Source organism: Ambystoma mexicanum, chromosome 7p (assembly GCF_040938575.1).
Source record: "Ambystoma mexicanum isolate Mex_15411 chromosome 7p, UKY_AmexF1_1, whole genome shotgun sequence".
Classification (NCBI taxonomy): Eukaryota; Metazoa; Chordata; class Amphibia; order Caudata; family Ambystomatidae; genus Ambystoma; species Ambystoma mexicanum.
The window spans coordinates 461,480,112-461,500,837 of NC_090939.1; the positions used below are offsets into that span (position 1 = coordinate 461,480,112).

The 20,726-nt window shown below is 51.4% G+C and overlaps 1 protein-coding gene across 1 annotated transcript in view; it reads right to left on the reverse strand.

The window, feature by feature from the left end:
• Positions 1-20,726, reverse strand: part of SLC19A2 (solute carrier family 19 member 2) — a 251,303-nt gene that overhangs the window by 110,389 nt on the left and 120,188 nt on the right. Inside the window, exon 3 of the mRNA XM_069636480.1 lies at positions 19,626-19,857. Coding sequence (XP_069492581.1) covers positions 19,626-19,857 — 232 coding nt within the window. The remainder of the gene's footprint in view (positions 1-19,625; positions 19,858-20,726) is intronic.

The following is a 20,726-nucleotide window of genomic DNA, read 5'->3' on the forward strand; positions in this document are numbered from 1 at the left end:
GTTGGGGCCTCCCCATCCCCGGAGGTCCGCGGACGGCTCTGCCGGCCCCCGGGAAATCACTGCAACAAATGTCTAGGCAATAGTGTTTTGTAAAGGTGTACACAGAACTCCAGGTTGCCGCTTTGCAAATGGACTCAAGGGGAACATTTGCAATGAATGCTATGGAAGCCCCAGTGCCTCGAATAGAATGTGCTCTAGGCTTGAAGGGCAGTTCTCGCTTAGCAAGAGTGTAGCAGAGTGTGATGCATTGGACAACCCACCTAGACATTGTGGATTTGGAGCCCGCATCTCCTTCTCTTCCTGCTGCCACTGAAAAACTGATAAGTCTTTCTCAGTGGTCGAGTTCTTTCCATGTAGAACATGACTGCTCTGCATACATCAAGTGTGTGCAGGCTTCTTTCTCCCATGCTTGAAGGGTTTTGAAAAAATGTTGGTAATTCTATGGATTGGTTTATATGGAACTTAGAAATGAATTTAGGCGCAAACCTAGGGTGAGTGCGTAGAACCACCTTATCTTTATGAACTGTTACAAATGGATCTAGGACTGATCGCTATTACCTCCTTCAGGAGAGTAAGTGAACTACAAGCGCTATTAAAAAAGCAGTCTTATAAGTGAGATCTTTAAGACTCGCTCTGTGCATCGGCTCGAAGGGAGGCCCAATAAGTCTAGTCAACACCACGTTTAGGTCACATCTGGAAGCCGGGTTAGAAATGGGAGGGTGGATTCTTTACACTCCCTTCATGAAAACCTTAAGAATTGGTATCTTCCACCACAACACTTTCTGGTGTGATGTAGTGTAGGCTGAAAGCGCAGCCAAGTGAACCTTTAGAGAGTTAAAGACCAGGCCTGAGTCAAGTAAATGAGTTGGGTACAAAACAATGTGTGTGGGAGCGCAGTTAATCGGTTAATGCTCTTTGAGTTGCACCAGATGACAAACCGTTTCCACTTACTGGAATAGCAGTATCAAGTGTTTGGTTTTCTTGCCTCCCTGAGAATGTCCATAAATCTGAGGGAGCTGCAGGTGCCCAAACTCCGACTTCAGGAGCCAGCCCGCTAAGTTCAATGTCTGCGGGCATGGGTGAAACATCTCCCCTTTGTCTTGAGACATGTTGTACGGGCAAGGCAGTGTCACTGGAGGAGATAGGGACATCTCCATCAGATGAGCAAACCAGGGTTGGCGGTCCCACATGGGGGCCACCAGCATCATCGTGACTGGTTCCTGGTGCATCTTGTGCACTATTTTGTTGAGAAGCGGCGTCTGGGGGCGGGGGAGGCTACGGAAGAGGGGGAAGCGTAAACAAATCTCCCTGACCATGTTATCGAGAGTCCGTTCCCCTTGGAATGGTTCTGGGGGTACCTGGAGCATTCTCCAGAGTTGCGAACAAGTCGATCTCTGGGAAGCCCCATTCTGCGAAAACGTTGGAGACGATTCTTCGTGTAATCGCCATTTCGTACACCATTTGCAGTGGGAAATCTCTGCGGAGTACGTCTGCTAGAAGATTGAGTTCCCCTGGAACATGTGTTTGAGAGCCCACTTGCAAATGTTCTGTGACAGTTTGGACAGCCCTCGAGAGTGAGTGCCCCCCAGTTTGTTCAGATAGTACATGGCCGTGGTGCTGTCTGTGAGGATCAGGACGGTCCTCCCTTGCAGTTGTGTCTGGAAAGCTTTTAGTGCTTTGAATACTGCCAACAGTTCCAACAGGTTTGTGTGGTTGGATGCTACGTCTGACGACCAAACTCTTTGCGCTGTCTGTTGAAGCAGGTGAGCTCCCCACCCTGTGAGAGATGAGCCTGTAGTTAGAGTGGCTTCCACTGCGGGGGTGGTGAAGGATTTCCCATTCAAGAGGTTGTCCCTCGATCACCACCGCAGCGAGAGAACGAGGGTTGGCGAGACAACCACTAGATCGTCCCATCATCCGCTAGCCTGACACCACTAGCTGTTGAGCCACTCCTACATTGGACGCATGCGCAAGCACGTGTGAGGAACCAAGTAAATACAGGACGCCATCATTCCTAACAGTCACATAGCCTTTCGTACAGTCAACTCTCGACTGGCTACATTTTGAGAGATTTGAAACAGCATGTTTTGGACCCTCTCATTGGAGGGGGGGGGGGGGAGACTAGGACGTCCTTTGTTTGAATTAGAGCCCCTAGGAACTGCTTGACCTGACTGGGGTCTAGGCTGGATTTTTTTCTCGTCGATAGAGAATCCCAGACTGAATAAAAGATCTATCATCTTTTGGGTATTTGACAGACAGGTTTCGTAAGAGTCCCCTGTTATGAGCCAGTCGTCGAGGGAAGGATAGACCGGGATGGATTGTCTGCGCAGGTGTGCTCTGCCACTGCTAGTACCTTTGTAAATACCCTTGGTGCAGATGCTATGCCGAAGGGTAGTACCTTGAACTGATAATGCTCGTCTTGTATCATAAATCTGAGGTATTTTCTGTGCGCTGGCACCATTGAAATATCAAAGTATGCATCTTTCATGTCCAGTGTTGCCATGTAATCCCCCTTTGATAGCAGGGGAATTACTTCCTGCAGAGTGACCATGCAGAACTTTTGTGGCTTTACAAATTTGTTCGCTGGGAGCAGATCTAATACAGGGAGCATGTTTAGATCTTTTTTGGGTACAAGGAAGTATACTGAATAAATACCTTTTTACCTGTGACAGGTACGACCTCTACGGCTCCCTTCTCTTGTAGGGTCTCGACTTCCTGAAGAAGGATACAAAGATGGTCTGGTGTCAGCAGTCTTGCTCGTGGAGGTCTGAATGTTGGGGACCGGTTGAACTCTATACAGTACCCGTGGGCCACGGTCTTTAGCACCCACTGGTCTGTAGTTATACCCTCCTACGCATTTAGGAACAATGTTAGCCGCCCCCGACCGGGGAGGCAAGGGAGGGGACCCGAATCTTCGGGTCATTTTGAACCTGAGACCGGGGAGCCTCTGGGGATAGAGCTCCGGCCCCTTCCTTTCCCACGACGCTGACCCCTCTGGGGATACGGGGTGGTGTATCCGCTGGTTCCCTGTGGAGAGGACCAATTGTTTCCCCGAGGTGTACTGTTGTTGAGGGAAACATTGGCCACGAAAAAGCTGTCTGCACCCAGATCCTTGTCTTGTAGAGGGTCTTTGTGTAATTTGGTCTGGCGTTTTCAGGGTGTCATGCTCATTTTATGCAGTCTCGAGGGCCTCGTCAACCGCTTTCGCAAACATTTTGGATTCTTCCAAGGTAGAGTTCCTTAGCCACGCATGTCTCTTCAGGAGTGTGCCCCGAGCCAGGGATCGACCAGCTGTTTTGGCGGAATCCAAATTGTTTTTAAGCATGCTTTGGTTCACTTGTCTGGCCTCAGTCACTGTGGCCAGGAGACTAGTTCGTAGTGGTTCGGGAACCTCCTGTAGACCTTGTAGAGTGGCCCACTGAGCGTCCGCGTAGCTAGCCAATATGGTGGTATTGTTGGCGATACGTGTTGAAAAAGCGGCTGCGGCCATGACCCTCTTTCCAAGGGTGTACAGTCTTACCTTCTTTATCAGTGGGTGCCTCGCCGGTTGGCAGCGGAACCCCTGCCCTTTTTCTTGTAGTGGTCACCACTAGAGAGTCTGGGGTGGAGTGACCTGATATGAAGGGGGTCTGAGGGAGAAGGACGAAAGAGCTTTTCTATCCTCGGATTAACACCTCTTGTAAGAGCAGGTGTTGATAAGGAGACAGCCAGACATTTTTTTAATCGAATTTAGGAGAGGAATAGCCTGGCTGGCTGGTGGCTTCCCTTTGAGAATGTCCTCCACAAAGTCAGCTTCAGGGACAGCTTCATCTGTGGCGATTTTGAAGTGTTCCGCTGCTTTGCGTAACATGATGGATCATCCACTGGCAAGGGTTGTCTAGTGGGAGAGGTCTGGGGGGAATCCAAACACAGGGCATCAGGATCTGGAGACTGCCATGGCTGAGGGTCACCCATATCCGGGTTTTCCCCCTCTATGGGATCATGCATGTCCTCAGGATTGGTGAATTGATCTTCATCCTGAGTGTCTGAAGGAATCTCCTCCTCAGTGAGGTCATAGGTATATATCCTCTTCCTGAGAGGGGTCAAAGAGTCTTGGGAATTTTGCTACAGGGTCCAAAGGGCTCTCATCCAGAGGTCTTCTAGGTGTGGGTTTCTCTGAACGCGTAACAAACCTGTGCAGCCTTTCCATACAATTTTCAAACTTCTCTCTAGTCCAAACAGAGGACCTAGAATAGTCTAGAGGTGGAAAATGATCTTGAAAAGGCTCTGCTGCTGTAAAACATTGAGATTTTTATCTCAACGTCGAAGAAATCCCTTCCTCGCCGTCCAAAAACTCCTCCTGGGGGACCGACAGAGGTGGGGTGTCCTTGTGCCTCTTTCGGCTTAGGTGAGGGTTCCGTTACTCCTCTTAGGCCATCCTTCGATTTCGACGGATCCTTAGCCTTTTCCGTAGGCCTCGGTGAATCTCTTGACTGCCATTTATGAGAGTCAGTGGAAATAATTCTCGCTAGGCTGTCGGCAACGTCCTCCGCAGATAGGAGGCGCGGTGTACCTTCCCCTTAGCAGTGCCTCAGCCATGCCTGGCAGGGCCGGGGCCAAACGATGCGGAGCGGGAGCGCTCTGTCGAAAGGTCAACGACCTCTGGGTCAGAGGTCTGTTCGTCATTATTGCCGTCACATTCGGTGGATGCGGCAGCGGGAGATTACTCTGCCTTCGACATCCCGTAGGCTGCCCACCGCTTGACTTTGCACTCCTTTAATGTTTTAGGATGGAGGAGCTTACAAGTCGCGCAATCTACTTCATTGTGATTGAGGGGCAAGCAACGGTTACACCGTTTATGCTCATCTCTCCAAGGAAATTTGCCTTTGTAAATGGGGCAAAACCTAAATGGAGTCCTCCCCATAGCTGAGGATGAGTAGAGTGACGAAGACCAAAGGGGAAAGAGGAAGGAAAGGGAAAGGCATTCTCAGATTGTACAGAAATGTCCACCCCAACCCCACTCTCCCTAATGCGTAGGCCGGCGAAGACCCGGCCACGTGGTCGGCAGCGCCAACTGGATCACCGTCCGTCAAAGTTCTGATGATTCAGGTTTTCGGCAGAGATCTGGAACAGCCATCGAAATAAGGGACGGATAGGGTGATCTTGTATTTTATATATAAACTATTCGACTAAAGGTCGAAGGGACAATAGGCAATGTCTGACGAGCTCCGCATAAAATGACCAGTATGCTGGGTGGAAAAAAACAATCTGAGGGACTTCAACGTGTGAGGGATCTTGGGTACACTACACGTCAAATAGGGCTAGTGTTACAGGCACGCCCATGTCGACGATTCTCGAAAGACAAGATGCAATACTCTGCGGTTACCACTGGATGTTGGATTATATGCACAGCATGCGATTCTAAGCAGATTAACAAACATCAGAAACAGAATTAATTTGGGCACTCCAAATAATATGGTAGAATAAAATATGTTGCATTCAAGAATCTTAAGACATAAAGGGGCCTCATTACAATTCCGGCGGTAACCCTGCCAGTGCTACTGGCGGGTTGCTGCCGGACCTGCAATATTTACTGGCACCTGGCTTGTCAGAAACACCAGGAGATTACGACCCCGGCGTTCGGGAAGTCAGGTGCCTGTAAATTGTTAATCCCCATTTGAGTCCCAGGGCTCAAAGGGAACAGGGACCACAGAAGTAACAGTGCCAGTGCTTCGGTACCGGCTTGCTTACCATGGCTGCTGTGTCCGGCAGGGTCTGCCCTTTCAGGTACAGCTGATCTGGCAAGCAAACCTGTAGTTTGCTGGTCTTGTAACAACGGTGCCAGTAGGCTTACTGGCACCGTTACCGGGCCGGCACACTCGTAATGAGGCCCATGGTCCTTTTTATTATTCCTAAATATCCATTATCGGGTGCCCATATGTTGACAAGTGTTTCGGCTCGCCTTATGCCTTTTTCAAAAAAGGTTTATACTTGTTATCTTGATAATCTGTGGTAGTCTGTTGATGGATTTGCTCAACTTTAAATAGGGATAGTTCCCTTGCTCCTTTCATTTTAAAAAAGCGCTCCTGGAACAGTGGCGCAAGGGAACTATCCCTACTATTTAAAGTCGAGCAAATCCATCACCAGACTACCAGGGATTAAGAGAATAAGTATAAACCAAGTCTTGTCAACAGATCATGGATATTTAGGGGGAATAAAATGACCTTATGTCTTTTCTACCATATTATTTGAAGTGCCTGGCACCCCACTGGGATGCATCAAATTAGTAACCAAAAACAGAGGTTTTACTGTTCCATAAATAGCTTTCTGACAAACAGCTTCAACCTTCGGTTACTTCTAATGAAGGGAGCAAATAAAAATGTAAACGCCTATAATCTCTCCTCAGTCTTGCCCAAGGAAAAGTTTTACATATTGCATTACATTCCAATAGGTCAAATAGTCTACTGCATTTGAACAGCTGCACAATATGATGATCAAGCTCCTGAAGACTCAATTGGACTTCCTAAACGGAGTCGTTTAGGAACGTGCTGCAGCTACAACTAAAAGAACAGATTAGGAACAAGTTACTTACCTGTAACTGTTGTTCTCCAGCATGGGTCTGGCATGGATTTACATGCTGATGAATATTCCCCGTCGTCAGGCTGGGAATCCTCGGTAAAGAAAAATCAGTATCAGTTTCGTTTCTGATCTGTCTTTCGTAGTAGTAACCAATCACTGATCTCTGCGTCATACTGACCACAGCCAATGACTGCCCTCTCCCTAAGCCCCGCCTCTGGCAGCCATCTTCAGATTTGGTAGCACGTGAAGTGGCAGTATGACCAAGTAAGAGCCGCAGAGGGGTAGGCGGGAGGGTTCGCATGTGAATCCATGCCAGACCCATGCTGGAGAACAACAGTTACAGGTAAGTAACTTGTTCCTTCTCCAGCATGGGGTCGGCATGGATTCACATGCTCATGAATAAGAATACATAGCAGTACACACATGCACAACCACGGGAGGTGGCAAAGGCTCAACATTAAGCATTACATCCAAAATTCAACATTAAGCAAATCTTACCTCCTCACCAGGCCCACCTTAGGCGAACAGGTTGCGCAGCACTACTTGGCCAACCCTGGACTCCTCCCTGGAATCCCGATCGACGCAGTAGAATTTCGTGAAGGTGTGCGTCGACCTCCACGTAGCAGCCCTGCAGATGTCCAGCAAGGGCACACCAGATAGGAACGCCGTGGTAGCTGCGATCGCTCTGGGGAATGGGCTCTCAGACGGCCAGGCAGCGGTCAGTTTGCCAACCGATGACAGTACATGATACAGCCGGAGAGCCATCTGGAAATGGAAGCCTTCGAGAGAGCCTTCCCCTGATTGACAGGTCCAAAGTTCACAAAAAGTTGTGACGTCTTCTGAAAACTCTTCGTGCGGTCCACGTAGAACTTCAGCGCTCTAGCCACATCCAGCGAGTGCAAAGTCCTTTCAGCCGGCGACGAAGGCGACGGGAAGAAAACAGGCAACACCAAGGGTTCGTTGAGGTGGAAGTCCGACGGCACCTTGGGTATGAAGGAGGGGTGCGTCCTGAGCACTATCCTCGTGTTGTGAAAAGTCAAGTACGGGGGCTTGCAGGAAAGGGCCTGGATCTCTCCCACCCGTGGAGCGGAAGTGATGGCCACAAGAAACTGTTTTCCACGACAAGAACTTCAACAGAGCCGAGTGCAGAGGCTCGAACGGAGGTCCCATGAGCTTGGTCAGCACCACGTTGAGCTCCCACGCCGGGGCCTTCACCGGCGGGAACGATCTGAACAGTCCCTTCATGAATTCTTTCACCAGACGATGAGACCACAAAGACGTCCGTCCCGTGGTTCTGGTGTATCGGGAGATCGCAGCAAGATGAATCTTGATGGAAGCGTGCGCCAGTCCAGCCTTGGCCAGCGTCAGTAGGTACGGCAGTACTTGAGGAGCCGTAATCCGTAGAGGGTTAATCTTCTGTGCGTGGCACCAGACAGACAACCTCTTCCATTTGTGTCCGTAGCATTTAAGAGTTGAGGACGCCCTGGCCTTTGCAAGAACCTCTCTGCAGTTAGCCGGTAAGTCGTAACCTCCAAACTCTAACGCTGCAGGAGCCAGGCCTGCAAGTTCAGCGACTTCGGGTCGTGATGGAGGATGGCACCTCCTTCCCTGGAGAGAAGATCCGCGTCCACTGGCAGTTTGACGGGGACGCCGACAAGTCCAGAAGGTCCGGGAACCATATCTGCCTCGCCACGCAGGTGCGACGAGGATCATCCTGCACCGTGACCCCTTGAGCTGGTTGATGAGCCGGATCAGCAGCGGCAATGGAGGGAATGCATATAGGAACAGGCCCTCCCAGGGGGAACGAGAAAGCATCGCCCATGCTCCTCGGCTGGGGAAACCTGCTGGCGAACCACCGGCACTTGGAGTTCGTCGACGTCGCAAACAGATCGATCTGGGGTGTGCCCCACCGTCGGAAGAGGCGGTCCACTAGATCCTGTCGTAGTTCCCACTCGTGGCACGAGCGCAGCTCTGAGCGAGTCGGCGATGGTGTTTTTTATTCCTGCCAGATGAAACGGCACCATAACCATCCCTTGGGCGACGGCCCAATGCCACAGATCCTGCACCTCTTTGGACAGGGCTGGGGATCTGGTACCGCCCTGCTTCCTGATGTAGAACATGGTGGTGGTGTTGTCGGTGAAGACCCTCACCACCTTGCCCTTGAGGGACGGAAGAAAGGACCTGAGGGCCCAAAACACTGCACGGAGTTCCAGGACGTTGATATGGAGGGACTTCTCCGCCGGCAGCCAAAGACCCCTCGCGTGCAGGTTTTCGGTGTGCGCTCCCCACCCTTCCAGGGAGGCATCCGTGGTCACTGTCTTCTGGTGGCCCGGGGTCTGGAAGTCCATGCCCGCCGTCGGATGCGTGCGGGTGCACCACCACCGGATCGCTCGTCGGAAGCGTCAAGTGTGATCCTGTCCTCGAAGCTGCCCGTCGTCTGGATCCAGCGAGCGTCTAGGAACTCCTGTAACGGGCGCATCCGAAGCCTGCACAGGCGGATGAGATAAATGCAAGAAGACATCATTCCGAGGAGGGACTTGATGGACCTCACCCTGGCCGCGTCCGCAACCAGCATCCGCTGCACCTTGCCCAAGATGGCCCTCGTCCTTTCCTCCGACGGAGAGGCCAGAAGCGACACTGTGTCGAGCTTCGCTCCCAGAAGCAGTGCGTCTTGAGCGGGCACCAGGTGGGACTTGGCGTAGTTTATGGAGAATCCCAGGTCCGTGAGTAGTTGGACGGTCCTCGCCGTGGGCTCCGCGGCGAGCTCCTTCGTCTTTGCTCGGATGAGCCAGTCGTCCAGGTAGGGGTAGACGTGGATCCCCTCCAGGCGCAGCCGCGCCGCCACCGGTGCAAGGCACTTGGTGAACACCCTAGGTGCCGACCTCAATCCGAAGGGAAGGGCTCTGAACTGGTAGTGACGCCCTTGGACCACGAATCTGAGAAACTTTCGGTGTCCCTTTAGGATGGGGATATTCCTCCAAATCCAACAACGATAGGAAATCGCCCTCTTCCAGTTGACCCAGGACGTGCTGGAGGGTGACCATCCGGAACTTCTGTGCCTTGATGAATTTGTTCAGTCGTCGTAGGTCCAGGATGGGATGCCATCCTCCCGTCTTCTTCACGAAGTATCTTGAGTAAACTCCGGAGCCCCGAAGCCCCTTTGGGACAAGCTCGATGGCGCCCTTCCTGAGCATCGCCTTTACCTCCAAGAGAAGTTGAGGGACGTGATGTTCGTTCCTGGCCACGGGGGGGGGGGGAAGGACGCGTGGGCACTTCTTTAGAAACTGGAGCGCGTGACCCTGGGCCAGGGCGTCCAACACCCAACGGTCAGTGGAGATGGACTCCCACACGCTGACGAAGCTCGCCAGCCGGCCTCCCACCGGGGTGCTTCGGTGGGGACCCAGACCCCACGGCCGGATTCAGTCCTGCTTCGACGAGGCTTTGCCGTCTTGTCCTCCTTGGCGACGACGGCGGGGTCCGCCCGACCTGCCTCGTCCCCTGTAGGCTTCCTGCGACGACGAACGGGCCGCTTGACGATAGGTGGAATATCCGCCGCCACAACCTTTGGAGGCACCCTGCTGGCCTCCGCCGCTCCGAAAGGGCAGCAGTCGTTGCTGGAAAACACCAAGAGCCCGGGCCGTCTCTGTGTCCGTCTTGATGGCTTGTAGGGAATCGTCCACTGTTTTCCCAAACAGATTGCTCCCGTCGAACGGCATGTCCAAGACTCTGGTCTGCACGTCCTGACGGAAGTCAGTTGCCTTGAGCCATCCACGCCGCCTAAGGCACACGTCGTTGCCCAACTGGCGAAATCCAGTGTCAGTGATGTCCGTCGCTATCGTAATGGCGTGGTCCGACGCCACTTCTCCTTCCTGCAGGATCTCTAGGGCCTCCGCCCTCTCATCGTCTGGTAAGAAGTCCAGCAGGGGGGCAACTTTTGTACCACAACTCCCTGTCGTAGCGGGCAAAGATAGCCAAGGCGTTGGCAGCCTTAATCGTCGTCGCTGGTGATGAGATGACTCTGCGTCCCTTCGTGTCCAATTTCTTTCCCTCGCCGTCCGGCGGGGAGGTTGACGTAGAGGCTGAGGCCCCCCCCACCCCCCCCGCTTTCTTCCTGGCCGCCGCAGAGACGACCGAGCCCGGGGTCGGCTGTGCCCGAAGGCACAAGGGGGCCGCATCCGGAACCCGGTACTTCTTCTCGTACCGATCCCTTCTCACAGGCGTTGTGGGTGGGTTCTTGAGGAGGGCGAGACCCTCATCCCAGATATCGTCCAGTAGAGGTACAGCGAGGACCGTCTTCCTCTTGGTCTCGCGCCGTTGATAAAGGAAACCTTCCTTCTTCTCTTCCGGGCAGAGCTGGAAAAGCTCGGATGCCCTGGTGATCATGGCGTGAAAATATCCAATCTCGTCAGGCGGGGAAGCCCGGGGAGGAGGCGACGATGGGAGGTCCTCGTCGTAAACCTAGTCGTCTGTACCCGTCGCGGCCGTGTCAGTCCCCGTATCATCCCCACGGGTCGTGGACGGGGAGGAGGGCTGAGTAGGGCGCGATGGTTGAAAAGGAGGTGGAGGATGAATCCTTCTCTTAAGAGGAGGGCTCCCAGAAGGGCCTGGCTCCGGGTCCCCCGTTGGGAGCGGTTCCTCCGTTGGTGGAAACGGCAATCTCGTCCTTATCTCCGAGCATAAAGGACTGTATAGCCAACAAAATGGCCGCCGAGTTGTGTTGCGGCACTGGTTGAGGGGATTCCGACGGGAGGTCAGGAGCCCCGCGGGCACCCTAGACGTTCTCGTCGTCTCCTACGTCGGGGTCCCTCCCGACGGGCTGGTCTTCTTCCACGCCAACGCCGTGGCTTAAGACTTCGATCAGCTCCTCCTCAGAGGTTGAGGCCGAATCCACAACGACCTCCTGCCCCCCCTTTTTCTTCTCCGTCGGAGGTTTCATGGGGGTCCTGTCAATGGGCATGAAAGAGGACTCCCTCCGTGGTGGCAGGGAGATTCTGGGCCCCGAGGTCGCCACCACTGGTGTAGCCTCCACAGGCTGAGCCAGGGCCGCCGCGACTGTTTCGATAGAGGCCTTGGCCGGATGGATCAAGGCTTTCACCACCTTAGGTGGCTCGTGGTTGATGACGCCGGGGAGGATGCGTCCTGCCTGGCGCCCGTAGAGCCCGACCGTTCGGCGCTCTCGGTGCCAGCGGACTCGCGGTGCTTGGCCTTCTGTTGGACCCCCATCACCGGGATGCCCTCAAAGGTCTTAGAAGACTGCTCGGACTTCTTTTTCTTCTCGCCTGACTGGCTCTTCCCTTCCAGCCAGTTGGCGAGACGCAGATGGCGGTCCTTCATGGTCCGCTCCGACATATTGCCGCAAAACGCACAGTCCTTCTCCACGTGCGTCTTGTCCTCATGCAGGCAGTAGAGGCAAAGGGAGTGTTCGTCCTCCTTCAAGACATTCTGAAGCTGGCATCCAGGGCAGACCCTGAACAGCTTTCCGGGCGTCGAGCTTCCCTTCTCCTGGGCCATGATCGAGAAGGGCCCGAGAAACTTCTGGAGTCCTCCAAAAGCGTGGCTCGACGAAATCTTCACCCTTGAGGGGCGTAGAAGAATCTGACACGGGTCCCCGTTGATCGGATAAAGAAACGGTGGAGCTTGAGGCTCTTTTGACCGAAAGAGAAAACTTTCCTAGGAAAAAGTGTGAAAAAAGCACTACAGCTCGAGAGCAATAGCACGAGGATCCCAACACTTGAACGTGCGGTAATAATCTGAAGATGGCTGCCAGAGGCAGGGCTTAGGGAGATGGCAGTCATTGGCTGTGGTCAGTATGACGCAGAGATCAGTGATTGGTTACTACTACGAAAGACAGATCAGAAACGAAACTGATACTGATTTTTCTTTACCGAGGATTCCCAGCCTGACGACGGGGAATATTCATGAGCATGTGAATCCATGCCAGAACCCATGCTGGAGAATGAGGGAATCCTTGCAGGACCAGATGAGGCTATGTTAGGTCTAGTGGGGGCCCATTTCAACATGTTTGGTGGCCACACTTGCCTTGCAGCCAGGAAAAACATGCAGAGAATAGTAAAGGAATGGAGATAGGGGTTAATCGCTACACATTATCAGAGGACTGGTAGCCAGCAAAGGGCTGAAACACAATGTCTGCTGAAAAACTTTTAATCGCTCTTTTTTCAGCAGTTGTGGATGTTGAGGGAACTCATAAAAAAGACAATGAGGTGCTAAGTAAATTGCCAGAGAACGTAAGAGGGAGGTGAGGGCCTGAGCGTATCAACAAAGGAAGCCTGTAACGTGCGCTCTGCACATTTAATGTTCAGAATGAAAGGAGTATGGTTCCACGTCATGACTGCCAACACGGGCTGCTGCTCTGGGCCTCAACCCACCCCCTCCCCCCAAACCCCTGGGGCCCATTTCAAGCAAAGTTTTTTTTTTTTTTTTTTTTTTTTAAGGATCAGACACTGTCCCAGAGCCCTTTATATGCACAGCGTCCAGCTAAGATTTCAATGTATTGTATCCCCCCTCACCCCCAAGTCAAACCTGATGTAAACCATAGGTGTGCTAAATATCAAACTCCATAAGGAGCGCCAGCTTACAGACAATATCCTAGCGATACTATGACAATCTTTGAAGGCTCATAATTCACAAACACAGAGTAGGACAGGTGCTACTGCGTTTGTAAGTCTGTATAAACGGCATTAGGCAATATCCATAGAGCCCAGTCTCCAACAGTTTTTAGTTTGCCCTGCACCGGTAGGCCTTCTCTTGACTATATGCAATGTTCAGTACATTTATCGGTGTTGAGCATGATTATTCCATGACATTTATATTTATTCACAAGCTCTCTAGCAGTATTTCTACACGTCCAGTTGTGTTCCATTGGTTTTGTCCTGACATTAAAGGATATGATTTTAGTTTTGGCAATCATGGACTTTTTGTGAATCTTAAGTTGTAAAAGAATGCCTCTGGTGAACGGCAATATCTCAGCCACCTGAGTCTCTAAAGACCTTTGAGCCAAATGGTTCACTCCTGAATTGGTAGCAGAATAATAAAGTTACTCACTGTAGTGACTACCTTACTCATAGTCCCCTTTCCTCCAGACTTATGGGACATTCCTACGTCCTGTGGGATGGGACTGGAGCACTTTGTAAAAAGCATCACATTTTTCAAAAATGTGTCCTTCTCTTTTTACGCGGGGTACCTCACGTGGCAGTTACCCGCCCTCCTTAGCTCTGCCCAGCTCATCACCTATCCGTCCTTTTTCTATCGCCAGGTCCTTTAAGCAGTAACAGAGGAAACTTTTTAGAGGGGACGGTGGGCGTATGGAGGAAAGGGGACTATGAGTAAAGTAGTCACTACGGTGAGTAACCGTATTATACTCCTATGTCCCATCCCCTTTCCTCCATACTTATGGGAGATTCCCAAGCACTCCTCACAGGAATTACGGGTGGATGGAAACTCCTTACTGAAACAGGTTAATAAGCACAGCTTGACCGAACTGAGCATCAGCCCTGGAGCTCAGGTCCAGACAGTAATGCTTACAAAAAGCCGATGGGGAGGCCCACGTAGGCGCTTTTCCGATGGTCTCCCAAGGAACTTATTTTTGGAAGGCAATGGAGGCCGCCTTGCCCCGCACAAGAGGACCATGAATTCCCTTTGGGGCCCAAAGAGCCTGATTGGTATACACCTCAGAAATACAGGCCGCGATCCACTGGGAGATGGTCGCTTTTGAGGCCGGCTTTCCTTGCGGATTTCCGAAGGTCACAAAAAGCTGCGAAGAGTTCCTAAGCTCAAATGTTCTGTCCAGATCGAACTCAAGGGCTCTTCAAACATCCAGGAAGTGCAGAACCCTTTCGGCATCCGAGGCCTGGTCATCAGAGACCACCATCGGAAGAAAGGCAGGATTCGTTCGCAGGACAACCTTATCCTTATGAAAAGTAAGGATTGGATGTTCCACCGACAAGGCCTGAAGCTCACTTACACGCCTTGATGAAGTCACAGCAATCAAAAAGGACACTTTCCACGAAAGGTACTTAAAATTGACAGTAGCCTTGGGCTCAAAAGGCTTATGACACAAGGCCGTAAGTACCACATTCAAATCCCACCTTGGATGCAGGTTACGAACAGGAGGATAAAGATGCATCAGGCCCGCAAAGTGTCTTAATGACTGGATTTGACAGTGAAAAAGAGCACTGGTCAGTGGACAGATAAGCGGCAACAGCCGATAAATATGTCCTGCAGGACAAGAGATGGACGCCAGACTCTGCCAGATGTGAAACAAAAGATAGGACCATGTCGATAGTATCCTCCTTGGGGTCCAGCTGCCTGGTCAAACACCAGTGACAGAACCTAGCCATTTGCTTCTATGCAGAGATCTTGAGGGCTTCCTGGCTGCTTGAATAATGTGCATGTTATCCGCAGACAAATTGAAGCGCTCCAAACATCTGAACTCAAGCCGCCAAGCTGAACGATTGTGGGAGGGGTGGGGGTACCACAGCTGTTGATCGCTCTGGTGAAGCAGGTCGGGGACCAGCAGAAGCTTGAGCTGTGGGCACACTGATAGATGCTGAAGCTCCGAAAACCAAAAACTGGCCGGCCACCAATGGGCTATGAACAGTAGGGAGCAATTCACTGTTTGTAGATGTTGCAAAGAGGTCCACTTCTGGTGTGCCCCAACAGCGAAAAATATCCGAGAGGATCTCTGTGTTCAGTTCCCACTCGTAGCTGACAATTGCTCATCGGCTGAGGGCATCTGCAGCGACATTCAGCTGGCCGAGGAGGTGTACTGCAACCAGCCAGATACCATGCTGAATGGCTCATTCCCAGATCTGAATCGCAAGATCCACAAGAGGAGGAGACCTGGTACCCCCCCCTGCTTGGTGATATAGAACTTATACACCGCATTGTTGATGCGGACACGGATCACCCTGTTGACAATGCCTGGTTTGAATGCTTTCAGTGCCAGGAATATCGGCAGGAGCTCCAGGTAATTTATATGAAGCCGTCTGTCCTTTGGCGACCAAAGATCTGAAACCTGAAGATGATCCAGCGTCGCACCCAAACCCCAGAAGGGAGGAATTTCAGTCAATAGTTGGCAAGGGTCCTGGAAGGGAGGGCCCACCGACAGATTGCTGAGAGATGACCACCACTAGAGGTCCGCCCTCATGAAAGGTGGAACCAGTAGCATTTTGGAATCTGGATCCACTGCTTGAAGCCATGAGCTTCGAAGAGCCATCTGCATCCGCCTCATCTTGAAACGAGCAAGAGGAAGAGCCAGTACGCACAAAGCCATGAGGCCCAGAACCCTCTGGAACCACCAGGCTGACATGCTCTCCGACTGCATAAACACCTGACACGGCGCGGACAGATCTGCCATTCTGTCCCCAGTCAGGTACACTCTGCAATCGATCATGTTCCAACGAAAACCCAGGAAAAATCAAGTCCTGAGAGACCGTCATGGAGGATTTCCGCCAGTTCATCGACAGCCCAATGTGGAACACAAGCTGGAGGAGAGACTGAAGGTTACTCGAGGCTTTCAGTGGACAAGGACTGTGAAGCAGCCAATCGTCCAAATACAGATATATATTGATACTCTGATAACCTGTAGCCGAAGATAAACTGCGATGACCGACATCTTCATAAAGACATGAGGTGCCGAGCTGAGACCAAACGAGAGCACACAAAACTGGAAATGCTCCTCCACCATGGAAAACCGTAGGTATTTCCGATGCAGGCTCCAAATGAGGATATGCATGTAAGCATCCTGAAGGTCCACCACGCTGAGCAAGTCGCCCTTCTGTAGAGAGGACTTTATCTGACAGAGGGTGATCATCTTGAATTTCTCTTGGGTAAGAGAAATGTTTAACTGGGAAAGGTCTAGGATGGTGCGCAGACCAGCCTGGTTGGGTTTGGGCACCGTGAACTGACGGGAGTAGAAGCCCTCCCCTCGCTCCCCTAGGGGAACGGGTTCCACCGCCTTGAGATCCAGAAGCTTCTGCACTTCGGCTCTGAGGGAGGGCGTCCCCGAGTGCTGCAAGGGAGGATTGATGGGTGGGGTAGGGGCAAGCGGAAGCCTACCCGAGCTGCTGACAAGACCCACCGGTCCTCGGTGATGGTCTGCCACGCCTCCGAGTGAGATGCAATGCGCCCTCCCACCGGGGTCTCGTGCGAGCGCCGAAAACCCCAATTCAGCAGGCTTCTCAGAGGCAAGACCCCCAGATCCTGAGGAGGCCGAGGACCGAGAGAAAAACCGGCCTCACTGCTGACGGGAGTTTCCAGCTGGAGAATCGACTCTTCGTGCCTTTCGATCTAGAAACCCCCAAAAACCAGGAGGAAGAATGAGGCTGCAAAGGCGCTCTGAGCCCTTAAAGGTGGTTTTACCAGAATGGACAACGATTTGGCCGTCTGAGGGCTGTCCTTAGTTTTAGTCAGCTCTACGTCCGTTGATGAATGGAACAGTTCTTTGCTGTCAAAAGGCAGGTCCAGAACTTTATCCTGAACCTCCTTGGAAAACTTTGTGGCATGAAGCCAAGCCTGACGAGAGGTGTCCATGCCAAGCATGAGGCCCCGAGCCAAGGTGTCGACATGATGCGCCACAGCCTCAAGCATATCCTGCGCCAGGACTCTGGCATCTGACAAGCCAGCCTTAAAATCGTCCAACTTGTCAGCAGGAATTAACTCCTCAAATTCCGAAAGACCTTTCCACATTTGCCCCCGACTAAAATGAGCTCTGCGTTTGCCCGGCGCAACTGCAGGGCCGAATTAGCAAAGATCTTCCTCCTCAAAGAGTCAAGCAGCTTGTCCTCTTTGGCCAGAACCTGAGCAACCTCTGTAGATGACGCTGAAGCCGGTCTGGATTAAAGCGTGGCGGCCGCCACCACTGTAGAGTAAGGAAGCGGGCAAGATGCTAAGGCTACCTCCTCCGAAGTATGAAGCCTATAACGAGCGTCAATCTTTGTTAACGTGCAGTCCAGAGTGTGGCTTATCCCAGACTTTGTGGACCTCAGACAAAATGTCCTTCTGGAAGAACAAGCCGGTGGGCTCCTGAGGAGACGAGGTCAACTCTCCCAAAAGCAGACCTTCTTGCAGAGGCGGTGCCTCAGGTACTGGAACATCCAGTAGAGTAATCATGTCCAGCACCCGGTCATGGAACGCCCTAACAAAGCAGGGCTGGTCATCGCCATCCTGACCCCCCTTCCGTGTCACCCAACACGACCGGATCGACCTGCGTCACGTCTGGCTCTGCAGAAGACTGGTCTATTGGAGACAAGGGCGGTGGTGGCAGAAGGGCTGGAGGTGGGAACAGAATTCGGGCAAGTAGGGCAGATTTCTTTAAAAAAGACCTCTGAAATATTCCTTCATGGGGTCGGAGTGCATTAGCTTCTGAAATTTTCCGAAGAAGGCATCCTTTGACAAAGGCTTAGACACTGTGGCAGGCGGAGGCCTCTCATAAGAGGAAAAGCTCCAGGGCCGCAAGGGAGAGCTGCCAAGAGGGCCCTTCACCAGCTGGGTTGACCAAAGAAAAAAAAAAAAAAAAAAAAAAAAAAAAAAAATCAATGGCGCAGACGCCGCAGAGAGCAAGACAGAGTGCTGTAATGGCATCCAAGCGTTCCAGTCGAAAAAATGCTCCCAGCAACCAACACCGATGGCGTAGATGTAAGGGAAGAGTCCAAAATGGCCGTTGCAGTTCACGCAGGAACAAGTGCCATTTTGTCAACGCCTGAGAAGAACTGCGTCACATGTGAGTGAGGCAAGGGTCTCCACTGACTGATTAGAACCTCGCCAGAGCCAGTACTGTGTGGCCTAGGATGTTTCTGAGACATACTAATAGCCAAATTAGCCTCTGAAATAGGAACCCCGGCCACGCCGGTAACAGGGGAATTACGGTCAGCGACCTCACTCTGTGCCCCCTTAACAGAACTGGTATCCCCACTAGAGCAGGACCGATGAGGAACCCACCTCACCGACAAGCCCTTAACAGGCCTCTCAGTTCTGTCAGTCATCTTAGTCTCTGATAGCGGAACCTTGGACCAGAGTCCAGTAACAGCTCCCTCACAAGGGGCCTTGAACCTTGGTTCGGTACAAAAAAACCTCAATAGAGGCCTCAGGGCACGCCCCGGTGTCTGTATGGGAAGCTCCAGACAAGGAGACCTCGAAGCAAGCTCCGGTACCCACCACCTCAGTAGAACTGGGCCGTTGAATAGCCCCCACAGGAGGGGCCTCGGATTGCAATCCGGTGTGAGCAGGCCCCTTACAGAGGCCCTCGGAGAAAACTGGTACTCTGCTTAGGTCTGGAAGGCACCTCAAGGAAAACCCCGGTAACTGAGCTTTTAAAGCCCCTCCCGGACCGGGAGGACCCCGGAAAGGAGTCCCACGGTCGAGGTGCCCTAAAAACTAAAGTACTTACCACGCGTCTCTTCTCGTAGATGAAAATGCGGAGGAGGAACGCGCTGGAACACCTCCTCCCACCACTCCAGACGACGTTGAAGTTCCCGGACCGAAAGGGAATCGCAGTAGAAGCATGAGTCCCACCGGTGGTCTGGACCCAAACACTCTAAACAAAGAGGATGGGGATTCGCCCTAGCGAAGCGTTGTTCGCAGGAAGAACAATTAGGAAAATCTAACCGAAACGGCATAGATGGACTACCACGCGACCGCTAAGCCGGAGCAGGAGAGAAGGACACTGGAAGGAAAAAGTCTTCCTAAAATGCAAGTGCGTCCAGTGCCGAACGTGCGGAGAAAAGGACTGATGGGTTATGCACTTGACGGAGCCAAGGAGGGCGGGGTTACGGGCACGTGCGTACCCCGCGTAAAAAGAAAAGGACACATTTTTGAAAAATGTATTGCTTTTTACAAGGTGCCACAGGACAGAGGAATGTCCCATAAGTATGGAGGAAAGCGGACGGGACGTAGGAGTAAAACATTTACTTTTTCCTTTGAAACAAGCTTAACAAGAGAAAGGTGAATAATAGAAAGAAAACAGAAATTTAAACAAATTGAAGGTCAGCTGTGTAATTAAATATTACAACGCCAGAGTTTTCGAACATCTTGTCATATTGCAAACGTACCCAAAAGTGTAGACACTGCCTCCACGCTGCCATTGTAGATTTCAGAGCTCTGAGACGGCATTACCTTCTCCCACAGCCCCTGGGCATAGTTGACCACTTGGTAGTATCCACAGGTGGACAGTGCCCACCACACCGACCAGCACAGCAGTGGACGTGACGAATAGCACTGGAGGAAATCCTGCCACAATATTTTTAGCACTTTCAGAATATTCAACTTGTGGACCATCTTGCACTACAAAAATAATAAAGAACACATATCGTCAAGAAAGAAGCACAGAACGTTTCATTGCAAGACCCCTATACTGTGAGCAACACTAAAACTACCCATCACCTTCTTGAAGACACAATTGCCTTCATGTTGGTACAGTTCATGTTCATTGTCAAATAACTTGTTTTCAAAGCTACTACAAACAAAATCCAACATTATCAAAGTTTAAATTAATTTCTACACCCATTTGTGGTTTAAAATGTTTTAGGTTCTTGTAAGTGTCCGAATGGCAGTTTTGAACACCCCCATTTCTGTCTACGAAGTCATACTCCCTTATGGATTACATACATGTGTATTACAATCTTAACTTGTAGTAGACATAAATAGTATTTTTGATTCACAGCATATTTTAAGACTCACTCTCCCTGAAGTGAGAGATGCACTTCTGATCCACAGAATTATAAAAATGCTACATTATTTCATTTGGCATATAATATTCTGGTTAGCTCTTGGGTCCAAGTCAGATAAAACTATCTGAAAAACTTGCTAAACACCTGCCATCAGTTTGTTCATTTAAAATGTGTAATCTACTAACTCCTCTTGACAAATGTGTGCGTGTGGTAGTGAGTCAATGGCTCTGCAATTAGAAACGTAGCTTAAATGGCTTTGTAGCATTTCTCAAATCTCAGCCATATCTCCTCACACTGCCCCATCCTCATTTTGAAGACATATTTTCTAACTTTGCCATATATTATTTAGACCATCCATCCAGATACTGAATAGCTGGCTCATTCGGGTCCTTTCATCTAATGCCTTGGCACACATGACACCCTGTGAGGATCCACAGTTATTCACAGTACATTCCTTTTATTTGCCATAAACGTGCACCCCAG